This window comes from Tamandua tetradactyla, chromosome 3 (assembly GCF_023851605.1).
Source record: "Tamandua tetradactyla isolate mTamTet1 chromosome 3, mTamTet1.pri, whole genome shotgun sequence".
Lineage (NCBI taxonomy): Eukaryota > Metazoa > Chordata > Mammalia > Pilosa > Myrmecophagidae > Tamandua > Tamandua tetradactyla.
This window is the reverse complement of record NC_135329.1, coordinates 14,525,414-14,537,771: the sequence shown is the minus strand read 5'-3', so window position 1 is coordinate 14,537,771 and position 12,358 is coordinate 14,525,414. Positions and strand designations below refer to the sequence as shown.

Sequence of the window (12,358 nt, the reverse complement as noted above, 5' to 3'; positions counted from 1 at the left end):
ATGTATCTATCAAGACCCAGCTCAAAGAAAGCCTCCCTGACCAAAAAGGGAAGAGAGAAATGAGACAAAATAAAGCCTCAGTGGCTGAGGATTACAAACGGTTGAGAGGTTAATCTGGAGGATATTCTTATGCATTATATAGATATCTCTTTTTTAGTTTATGGTGCATTGGAGCGGCTGGAGGGAAGTACTTGAAACTGCTGAACTGTATTCCAGTAGCCTTGAGTCTTGAAGATGATTGTATAATGATATAGTTTTTTTTTTTTCCAAAGATTTTTTTATTACACCAATATAAATGCCATACAGCTTGCTACACCATGTTGTATTTTTAGGAGTTAACAATTCAGGAGCAGGGAGTAAACTGAGAATAACTAGAATTTTTAGGTGCACCTATAATTTATTATAAAATTGGGAATGTAATAGATATACAGGTAAAATTGAAAAACCTAAAAAAGTGGAAACAGTAACATCAATAGACTTTATTCTGTGATTGTATGATGTTACAATTATAATTTTCCTTGCAACTTTCTGTATTTTTAAATGGGCAAGGGAAAAGATAATATTATACATCAAGAATTCATCATAATATGTTTAATCTTTCTCTTATCGCTGGATACTGAGGTAGTTTCCAGTTCCCAATTCTAACCCTCACACTAGGGAAAAACTCATTTTTATGAATACACATCATCAGTTAGTATAGCACGTCCTCATTTTCCATATGTCAACCTCATTCCAAGTCTGACTTTCCTCAAGGCCAGAAGGGAAAGAAAGGCAGACAGACTTTTCTCCTACCGTGAGTTCATTTACAGTCCACGGATTGCCCAGACTCCTGAAGAAATGACGATCACAGGGAGGAGGCCACATTGTCACAAAAATGCTTTTGTTTATCAAGGATTCAGTAAACGCGTCCACTGTCTGGTGCCCACGGTGCCTCCAGAGGTTGGGTGCTTCACTGAACACTTACTCGATGGAAGGAGAGAAAGCAAGCACTGCCTAGGGGCAGGGTAGAATTCCGCACTGGGGGTTCCAGGCTTCATCCTTCTTTGCGCATCAGTCTTGCTTCAGAAGACACCCAGTGCCTTCCTCATCCGTTACCCTTTAAATGCCACTGATTCCGCATCAAAGGAAAGGAGGCCTGCACTAGGGTGCTGGGAATGACATCCTTCTCTTGAAGCTGAGGCCCTGGTGAGTTTCACACCATGTGGAGCAGGGCCTGAAAATCTGCTTTGCTGAGGGGTAGTTCGGGTACTGGAGAGCCCTGCTCCTGTGGATCTGGATTCAGAAGAAGTACCTCTTACTTTCCATCTGTGGTTGGTAGATGTTGACTTAAAGGCTTGATGTTTCTGGATAGTGCTGGTGCAGCTGGTCAGATAAAAGAGATGATCCTTCAGCCTACTGTGCCAGAGTGCAGCTGATAAAAGAGATGATCCTTCCTTCAGCCTACTGTGCCAGAGTGCAGCTGATAAAAGAGATGATCCTTCCTTCAGCCTACTGTGCCAGAGGCCGCTGAGGGTCTCTCTCAGGGGGTCCTGGATGTCAACGTGGCCCCTCTGGGGGTCCCATTCTGCAATCAGAGCTTGGCACCAACGATATAGTTTTTAAAGTGTGACTGTGTGATTGTGAAAACCCTGTGTCTGATGCTTCTTTTATCCAGGGTATGGACAGATGAGTAAAAAAATATGGATAAAAAACAAATAATGGGGGGGGTGAAGGGTAAAAAAAAAATTGAGTAGATTGAAATACTAGCGGTCAATGAGAGGGACGGGCAAGGATATAAGTTTTTTTTTTCTTTTTGTTTTTATTTATTTTTCTGGAGTGATGCAACTGTTCTAAAAATGATCATGGTGATGAATACACAACTATGTGATGATACTGTGAGCCACTTGATGGACTGTATGTGTGTGAAAATTTCTCAATAAAAATATTTTTAAAAAAAAGGAAGAAAGAAAAGGAAAGAAACGGCTTCTGATTGACCAGGACAGATCACCAGCGGCTCTTCACTATGGCTCTCTGCTTGCTCCTGCGACAAAAGCAATCAGCTACAGTGTAACACTTTGCTTGAAGAATCTGTTCTGCACACAGCTGCTGAGCTCCTCCCACAGTTCACTAACTCTGAGGACCCCAAATATCTAATAGAAGATGAGCTCTATAAAGTCTCTGTTGAAAGAATTTCTTCCAAATGAGGAAGAATATAATTAATTCAACAAATATTAACCATGCATCTCTGTATACCTGGCATAAAAGGAAATTCAGAAACGACCCTCCCACAGTTCCCAACTTTAAGAAGTTAATCATTTCTTGACCAAAAGGGGGGAAAGAAGTGTAACAAATAAGGTATCAGTGACTGAGAGAGTTCAAATAGGGTTGAGAGGCTACTCTACTCTGGGGGTCACTCTTACACAAGCTTCAGCTAAATGCTGCTATTTATCATGGTTTGCCAACGCCCAATCAAAATCGTTCCTAAAGAACACAAAGAGCTCTATCTGAGATTCTACAAAGGTTCCACGCACTATGCTTACTTTCCAGAAATCTACAACTTCCAGATGGGTTCCTAGGCCAGATAAATCCTGAAATGCAGAGGAGCCAGCCTCTCCAGAACATCAACTAGTCCCATCCCCCTACCCCATACTATTGACATAAAAGTTAGAATGGGCGTAACCCAAATACCCTTAAAGAGAGGAAAAAAGATCAAAGGAGAAGGTGGAGTTATAACAGAGAAGGCAGGATTTAACTAATGAGTATGACTGCTGAATCAGTATATTCAGCTGATATTTCTTTTAGTCTCCAGTGTCTTGGAGCAGCTAGAAATAAAAAACTAAAACTGTGGAATTGTGATCCATACCAAACTCTGAAATCTGTTACACAACTGATCGTTGTGTTGTGCTTTGAAATTTATTGCTTTTTGGTATGTATGTTATTTTTCACAATTAAAAAAAAATCCAAATTATCATTTTAGAAAAAATATATAAGAAATTAGAGAAATGTATTTCAGCCTATTTTTGAGGCAAACTAGGAAAGTGGAAAAATGTATATTTCTGGAATTATATATATGCATCATTGTATAATATGCATCATTGATTTATACGATAATATATTGATTCTTATATCCCAAGAATATAAAATGACAGACTTTTGTAGATTTAAAACTCTGTCTTAGGGACATGTCAAATCTCATGCTGTATTCATTCACACATAACACAATGATTAATGTTCATCAGAAACTTTTCTAAAACAAATAAAATTGCATAATTATGTAAAAGGAAATGTGTACACTGAAATGTAACCTAGTATGAAATTCAAAATCAATTAGACTTGAAAATATTTTTACGTCACAGTCTACAAGCTTTAGATTAAAACAGCTGAGCTGACAATAACTTGAATATTCACATATTTCTTTTTTTTATACTCTTTTACCAGCAAATATTGTAATTATAGTATGCATCTGTGCGGATTACTTCAGATTTCAAAGTATGATATTAACCAATATGGGAAATTTTTTCATATACATAGAGTGAAGTGAAAAAAAAGGATAATTAAACAAACAAAAAGAGGTTAATCCACTTTTATACGAATGCACAGTGGTAGGTCCAGTGGGACAGGAGTAGTGAGAAGAAATGTAGTGGGAGCATAAGAGATAGTGAGATCCAGGTAACATTTGGTCAGAATTTCTACAGGAGATGGTGAAGGAAGGTATTTCAAATACAAGGGAAAATGCAGGCACACGAGTACTCAGGGTTAACTCCGAGTAACTGAGGTAAAGGGGAATAAAGGAGAATGGCAAAGAAGGCCTTTTTGGGGAAAGATGTCAGAGCAGAAGGAGGTTTTGGAAGAAATCTGGGACAAACCTGGCATATTTATTTTGCTAACAGAAATGTGAGGAGGGTGTAGACAGGAATAACTTTGTTCAGTGACCTGCCTCCCTGGTTTGATAGATGATTTTTAAAAAATTCTAAATGTAAAAGACCCTAAGTTAAAATCATGTTGCTGAAGAGGATGAGTTTTGAATGATGTTTCTTATGGTCCGAGTGTGATTCTAAACATTTCGCAAGTAAAGTTTAAGGCCACAAAACATAACTTAGAACTTGGAAAAGAGCCTCTGCTCAAGAAGGTTCTGGAGATCAACAGCAAGAGAGCCAGGTCAGTGTAGGTTCCTCACTGGAAGGTGAAGGGGAGTTTTACTGGGCAGTGGTCCATTTCAAGCCACCACTTTCGTGAACAGGAAAATTTAGAATAGCCTAGCATAGTGAGAACAATCTCTCCACATTTTAGCACTGCGGTTCAGAGACCATGAAACCAGACTGCACGGTTCTAATCTACCATTCATTAGCCAAGGCACCTTGGCCAAGTTACTCTACTTGTGTGCCTCACCTTCCTTCTCTCAAAAATGGGGAAAAGGATAACGCCCAGTGAGGCATACAGGCCCCATACGGCATTTAGAGCTCTGCCTGCATACAGTAAGGCGTCATACCTGTTAGCTATTGTTATTTCTATAAATAGCAAGCATAACAATCGTTAAAAAGTTGAATGAACACGTTGACAAGCCACTAGACTTTAAAATATGGTCATATTAAACTGAAATAATGAAGAAATTCAAGCAGCCTTATATACCAGTGTCTCCTGGACATACTGCCACATTTATCCATATGTTCCCAGCCCTTCCAGAAGACCCTTTTGTACCTATTTCCTAGCAAGAAGTAAAGCATGGATCGACATCCCCAGTCTACCTGTCAGCTGACCCAGTTCTCTAATCTCAGGCGCTCCTGCTTTAGGCTTTCAGGCATCTCTACGTTTATACATATTAGAAAGACGAAGATATGCTTTCGTACCTGCTTCTGAGGATGAAAACGCATGATTTATGGTAGACACGGGAACATTGGAACATTCAAAGTACTCCAGGTCTTCCTCTGGCTCACCTTTCACCTCGGCCCCAGCTGGTTTCTGACCAGATGTAGTGGACGCCAGCTTCTCCTCGTCGGTGGCATGGCCATCCCTATTTGAAATGTCTGAATTCTGGGAGATCACTGCTCCTTCATCCTGGGATACGCAACAGATAAGATGCTACTCTTTAGAGGGACAAACAACGGGGAAACGGAGAGGAGGAGCTACTTCAGCCAGCTGGCAGCTAACCTCAGATCTGGGTATGAAGCAAGGAGAGAAGCTGGAGTCTTTCTCTCATCAAATGCTGTGTTTTTCTAGAACCTAGCTTCTGTATTTGAATCTTGGGTTTGATAAATTGAGCTTTTCTAGCCTAAATAGATAAGCAAGCAGATTAAGTGCTCTAAGACAATGGTTTTCAATGTTTTTGCTCATATATTCTCAATTTTTTATATGAAAACCTACACACTTCGTCGTATTCTAAGGCGACATCTAAAACTTTTTAAGCCTAAGTCTAAACAACTGCAAAGGATTTAATTCCTAATATATTCCAAATACTGACCTTGCTGAATTTAAGTAGTTATTCTGATAACCCATGATTTATTCTACTGATAACCCATGATTCATTTAAAAAACACAAAAGTTTAATAGTCAGAAATTTTTCATCATTCTTTTTCCTCTCTGAATTTTTTGTTTCCACTCTACTTTCATCAAAAATTTACACCAAATACATCTATATGCATGAAAGTCTTTTAAAGGTCTTCTTGTCATATTCTCTATTACAAAAACTTAAAAAAAAATCTTTTTTCTATAACTGTAAGTCTCTAAGTGTTAACATTTATTCTATTGGAGAGTTAACATTGTAGTTACTAATGCACAATTTATTTTCAAAATATCGCAAACTTTGATAAGTAGTCTCAAACATAAATTTTTATTAAACAATGGATCTCACTACAATCAGATGGGCCTGGGTTTTTGATCTTTTTATTTGTGTTTCTCAGTTAGTTCATGTAGTCATAGATGAATATTATTTATTGCTAGAATGAAACAATGGTCAGCATCAATTATATTCCCAGTTTTCATTTTTACAATTATAATCAATAAGAAACCTTATTTATACAAATAGATGAAATAGAAGGAACTTTTTTAATAGAAATGCCACTCAATTCTTTGACCCTTTTCCAAGTTAGAAACCAAAAAATTCTATCATCAAAAATTACTTTTAATAATCTACCAGCTGACAACTCAGATCCTATTTTGTTGAAAGCCAGGAACTGGAAAACCATCTGACTTCAGTAAAAATGATCTGGTCTATCACCTTCTGAGAACTGACATGAAATTTCAAATCTTTCCTTTGTTTGGTACCTCTGAGGTTTTGACATCTTGTGGTAGACAATAATTTAAGATTTAGAAACAATGAGAGATACCCTTTATCAAAAAAAGAAAACTGGGAAAAAGGTAATTGTAAAAGGGTCCCTTCGTCCTCAGGGTCTTCTTGGATCACTTTAGGAAGTTAAGGGTAGTATTCAAATATCCACTGAAAAGTCGTCCTGGACCCCTGGGGGGGGGGGTGTGTACTCCAGTTTGGAGGCCACTGGTCTGAGATACATTCTGAAAACAGACAGACTTACCTGAGAACACGTATCCAAAGCAAGAGACTGAGTTTCGTATTTCTTCACCTTACAGCCACTCCTGGAAAGAAAAAAAAAAACAGGCTTGTTTGGAATCACATTGACTCCTTCCAAGGGATGGGATGGAGCAGGCAGCAATGTGTGCAGATAGAAGCCAAAGCGTACAGCACCACGCAAATCATACATCTACATCTTAGACACATTTATGGCTCTGAATCTTCTCCCAAGGGACAGGGTAAGTAAAGAACTACTGCTCAGGTCACTCTCTGAAAAGACTGCCTTGTTTGCTTCTGTGGGTTGTTAAGCACCAGTACTGACCTCTCCTGTTTTTGACTGCACATCACCAAAGCCTTTCAGAGAGCAGCCTGGCACCTAGATAGGTTCTGTTCATCTTGCCTTTGATAGTCATCACAAAAATCACCACGCTTAATCACAGTCTTTTAAAAATTCTTTATTGCACTAAAAGCCATGAAGTCTGATAAAACAGCTCGGTCTAGACCTGTGTGCTAACAGAGAAGAAAAACTGCAGTCAACAGAAGTGTAAAACTAAAAATATTTGTAAAATCTGTTACCATTCCTATTAAATAGCAAGATGGAAGATGAACACCATGTACTGTTTAAAGCCCAGAACTGGGGAAAGCACCGACCACCTGTTAGTTTTAGACTAGCACATAATTTATGATTCTAGGATTAATTCAGATTCTGCCCTATTTTAATGAACTTAAAATTTCTAGTAAAACACCACAATGACACACATAAAAAAATCATTATTGGCAATTTTCTCCTCTTCTGTTGAAAAGTAAAAGGCAAGCACATTGTTACTAAAGGGCATCCCCCGCCCCCAATTCCACTGCCAAGCTCAAGCTGGATTGACATGGTACAATTTATTCCCTGCTCCAAGCCAGAAGTCTTATCTTATAAAAAATGTCTATTATTTCCAACCTTAAATAGTACAACAGCCCCTCAAACTGCTGCTCGTGGGGCCAAACCAGTATTTGGTATTGTCAAAGTGCCACGTGATGCGTGCTAAAGCCAGCGAGTGCAAGCTCTTGTACCTAAGGTGGGAAGGCTGATCCCCCATTCCTTTAGGTACAAACAATTGCAAGGCTAAGCTGACTTGTGAGGTGGCAAATGAAATGCAAAAGAATCATCAGAAGATCAAACTCAGAAATGGAAGCCACATGCTATGGAGATGGTTGGGAAGGGGTGGGAGAGGAAGCTGCCACCAGTCTGAGACAAACAGAAACAACAGCCAGAGTACTTACAACAGAAAACAGAGAAATTTCACTTGTTCAGTAGTCCTGATGCACCAACAAGATTAGAGACAGGAGAGAGACAGACAGATGAAGAAAAAGATCATGTAAAGGCTGGGATATTTATCTCTACTCTGATAGATGTAAAGGTTGTCAAGTTCTTTCTCTGAGGTGAGATACAAATTTAAAATGTCATATACATGAATGTCATCACTGGTGAGTGAATCGTTATCAGGAGCCTCAACTCTGAGGGACTAAGAGAGCAGTAGAAGCACTCCGAAATGCCACATATTCCAATTTATAGATGGAAAGTAAACTTGCAAATATTTGTAAATGTATAAAACTAAAGCATCATTGTTGAACACATTTACTCTTAAATTCCTCATCATTCAAACCAAAGGCAATGCATGAATGAAAATACAGTTGAAAATGCATTTGCTTTTATCTACTGTAGGTGTGTATCACTAAGAAGTCTAAAATGACTTCCTAACCATTTATCTTATTTGGTCTGCAAAATACCAATCATATTTTGGAGTCCTAATTTCACAGAAGAATTTGAGAAGCCAATCATATGCATATTTTTGAAAACCACACAGGTAACTTGTTAACAGAACTCCTAACTCCCCACTAGATTCTACCACATGTATACTTTTGGCCTTTCCTACAAGTGAAGGGATTTGCTAACCAAAATCTGAGTGTAACAAGAGGTCTAGCACCATCCCTCATGTAGAAAGAGCAAAACGACAAGAGTTTTGATTGCATAAGAATGAAAAAAATCGACAAGGTACATTAGATCAAAAAGTTCATTTGCCAAAAACAGGACGGGTGAAAACGCTACCAGATGAAGGTGGCTGACTCTAGAGAAAATGCTTCTCATAATGAAAATAAAGAACTCCCTTTGGCTCAGATTTAATTTTATCTACTCACAGACACGAATGTATTGGCTATATATCTTCATCATAAAACCAAAATGAAGGCTCCCCAGTGACTCCATATCATCTTTGGTAGGCAGAAGAATTCCTTATTTAGAGGAGAAAGCACGAAAGCAGCAGTGTTCCCAAAGCACGCCGTGAGTGCTGCCTAGACATGGGTAACCAACCTTAAAGCCACAAAAGAGCACTTGGAGGACACTTGAGCAATATTTTAACCATGCATATATAATCATAGCTTAATGAACAGATCAAAAGCTACTGATGACGTTTCATTCCCCTCAGACATTCTGGCGGATATTTTCAGGCTGTCAAACAATTGATTCCTTCATTGTTTAACCTTCTCGGCTCTAACATCAATACTTCTGTTTTCAAACTACTAAACATTTTCCTTTCTCTGTATTATAATTATCATACCATCTGTCATTTTTTTCTTTAAGTCATAATGCTGAAAAGTATTTCCCTGACTGATCTACGGTGACAACTAGAAATACTACATACCTTCTCACCTTCCTTTTTCATATTTTATCTTCCATGTCACTAGGCTTTTTTTGTATCTAATTTTGAGTAAAAAGTCATAGGGCACAAAGGGAGAGAGAGATCGTCATCTATTCAACTTAAATTCTGGGATAAGGTAGCCCTGTAACAAAGGTGAACTGAAACCTGATATTGAATATGGCCTAAAATGATTCCTTTGAGAATTCCTGAAGACCTTATAAAAGGAGGCTCCAGGATTCCCAGCAGAAACATTGAGGTTTGGAGGAAGACAACACACAACAAAGACTAACTAATTAATTTAGCTCATCATTTTAAATGTTCTTGATTCTTACTGGAAATTCGCATCCTTACTGACAGAGCCAGAAACTATGCAAAGAGACAAAGAATTCTCACCAACTTTTAAATTACAGCATGTTGTTTAAGCCTTCCAGAAGACCCTTTCAGATCATGTTCTGCATGCTATTGATGTTAGGTAATCTGTAGGCTTGGAATTTTTCTTTTATCCATAGATGGTGGCTAGCACTGAGACTTGGATTTTGTAAGTAAAGAGATTCCTGACAGCTCAGCTAGGATTTTTGAAAACTATCAAATCTTTACCTGTTTCTCTCCAATCTTTCCCTCTCCCCGCAACATTCTTTTTCTTAAACAGACAGAAAATAGCCACAGTGGAAAAAAAAAAAAAAGAGCCCAGTTGAATAAGCCAAGGATTCAAAATCAAGGCAAAAATCTAAGAAGGAAATCTCTGGTATTTTTGATTCCAAACAAGCAATAGGCAAAAAAGTGAAGACTGCAACACAAAGTTATGAGCTTTGTATTGGCCCCCTTGTACCTCAAAGATAAGTGTAGCTAACTTAAACCAAAGGCAGGTGGCTGCAAACTCACAGAGAGTACACAGAATACAACACCCAACACCCATCGTCACTCACGTTATTAAACGCGACTTTGCCTTCTTGGGTGACTCTAAGATTTCATTAACATGACTAGCAGTGGTAGAACAAAAGTCACTGCTTCCTAAAGTTGCAGTTGGTTTAAAGGGATCCATGGATTCATCAAAGTTATCCGGGTCAAAGTGATAAGAACCCTTAGAGGAGAGGGGTGGGGAATTCTGCAAAGTGGAGTGGCCCCCAAAGGGATTAAAGTTGGGGTTGTCCCACTGACTAGGATCCAGCTTGGAAGGTGCATGGGGCAGAGGTGCATCTGCTGCTGTTGGGTTTGTCGGCTGCTCTACACCTTTGGCATCTACTGGCTTACTGATGCCACATTTTTGTATCTTGGGAGTCAGTTTGTTACCCAATTTCCTGCCAAGTTTCCTTGGAAGGGCTTTCCTGGCCTCTATATTTTCCACATCTTCTGTGAAATCAAACTCAAGTTTCTCAGGTAAGCTCCTTGACTCCTCTAGCAGCTCAACACCTGAGTCATTGGTGTCACTACTGGGAGTGCTTGATGATTCTTTAACTTCAGTGGGAGATTTTTGGATCTTGACACCTCTGAGCAAAGAAGGATTTGTGTTCTCATCAACTTCATCAGGATTGAACTGACAGGATGCTTTGGGGAGAGCTGTTTCAGTTTCTGAGAACTCTCCACCAATTAGTTTCTTCTTCAGAGAGAGTGGTTTGGGCTTTCTTAGCTTGCTTCTGTTGAGTATGGGTTCTGAACAGGAGTTTCCAGCTTTTAGATCAGCTTCTGTGGAAGCCTCAAGTGTAACCCTCATGTTGTCTTCTGTCACCATCTTGTCTTGGATGGCTTCTGGGGTGGTGAAGGGCAAAGACTCATCTGAGACCACAGTTACAAGGCCATGAGCTGCTTCTGTTCCAAGAGTTGGTGGGATATCTGTGGAACTCTTAGTTTCTATAGAAAATGGCCTCACCACTGAAACTCTGCTTATATCACGTTCAGGTTCTTCTTTGAAATCCTTGACTAAGTGAGAATCAACAGCCTGTTGTGATACCTCATTTTCTGAGGGTCTAGAGCAAGTCTCCATGGAACATTTTTCAACCATTTCTGCTACCAGTTGTTCATCATCTTCTTGTGATTCTAAAATGAAACACAAAGGCCATTGATTAAAGAGTTATCTCATTGACATTGGTAAATATTCTCTATTACCTGAATTCACATATGCAAACAGGAAGCTCTTTCATTTTTGCTTTTAGTAAGCATCCTTAATGTTTGACTAGGATGGCAGAGCATCTGGCACTAAACCCCAAAATGAATTTTCTTGTCTTAGGGTACATGTACATTATCTAAGCTCATACTAATAATAATTTCAATAAATAGAGCTATTTAAATAAAGACTAAATAGAACATGGGTCTGCTGTAAAATATGTTAACATAATGCTAAAATTCAGTAAATTAAGATTGGCCTGGCAGACTCTTGAGACATCAACAGTTTAAATGGTGGGATGAAGATCTAGTACTTCATCGCAGTCAGGGGTGGACACTGATCAAGACTTTCGATTATCAAATTAGGATCCCTGGGTTCTGGCTCTGAGGGCAGCCCTGGTTTCAACCTTGCCTGATAAAGGCAGTGTCAGCTATTGTTTCAACCCTCCCCAGACTGGGGCGGAGGTGGTAGAGAGTTAAAGAACACATTGTACAGGGCTGCAGGAGACCGTCAGCTGAAGAGCTGCTTTGGGTGACCGGATGAAGAAAGCTCAGCTTTGAGAAGACCTTGGAGAATATTTTGGTAGCTGTCCTGATCCCCTTCCTAGGGCATTTTGGAGCCAGACTTCATGAATTCCTGGCTTGGTCTTGGCTGGGAAAAACAGACTTGGGAAAGTCCTTCCAGGAGTGACCCTCCTCCCAGAATTTACCCTCCAGGCAACAGCAGTGAGATAACAAAAGGGATGTTACAAAAAAAAAAAAAACAAAAAAAACTTCAGAGGTGGAAGATCTGGGACAAAGGCCTGCCAGCTTCAAATACCTGAGAGAGGGAGGTCTGTCTCTTGGGAAGCAAGAGACAGTCAAACTCTTGTTTCAGGGGAACTCCAAAGCAACGGAACAAACAAAAGCCTAGGAAGAACTAAAATGGAGAATGCTCAGGAGGGTCTGAAGAGCAAATTGGAGCTGGCAGAAGAATCAGTGAACTTGAAGACAAGATACTTAAAATAAGTCAGGCTGAGGAACAGAAAGAAAAAGAAATATTAAAAATAAAAATAGCCTAAGAAGGTTACGG

The 12,358-nt window shown here is 39.2% G+C and overlaps 1 protein-coding gene across 11 annotated transcripts in view; it reads right to left on the bottom strand.

Annotated features, from left to right (window-relative positions):
* TACC1 (transforming acidic coiled-coil containing protein 1) overlaps window positions 1-12,358 on the bottom strand; it is a 146,886-nt gene that overhangs the window by 30,744 nt on the left and 103,784 nt on the right. For 5 of the 11 annotated variants that reach the window (XM_077152518.1, XM_077152519.1, XM_077152515.1 and 2 more), the window contains 3 exons: window positions 10,113-11,220; window positions 6,507-6,567; window positions 4,827-5,034 (listed from right to left, as the gene is read on the bottom strand). In XM_077152518.1, the coding sequence (XP_077008633.1) occupies window positions 4,827-5,034; window positions 6,507-6,567; window positions 10,113-11,220 (1,377 nt within the window). The remainder of the gene's footprint in view (window positions 1-4,826; window positions 5,035-6,506; window positions 6,568-10,112; window positions 11,221-12,358) is intronic. The other 6 variants (XM_077152522.1, XM_077152517.1, XM_077152516.1 and 3 more) reach the window with 3 other exon arrangements.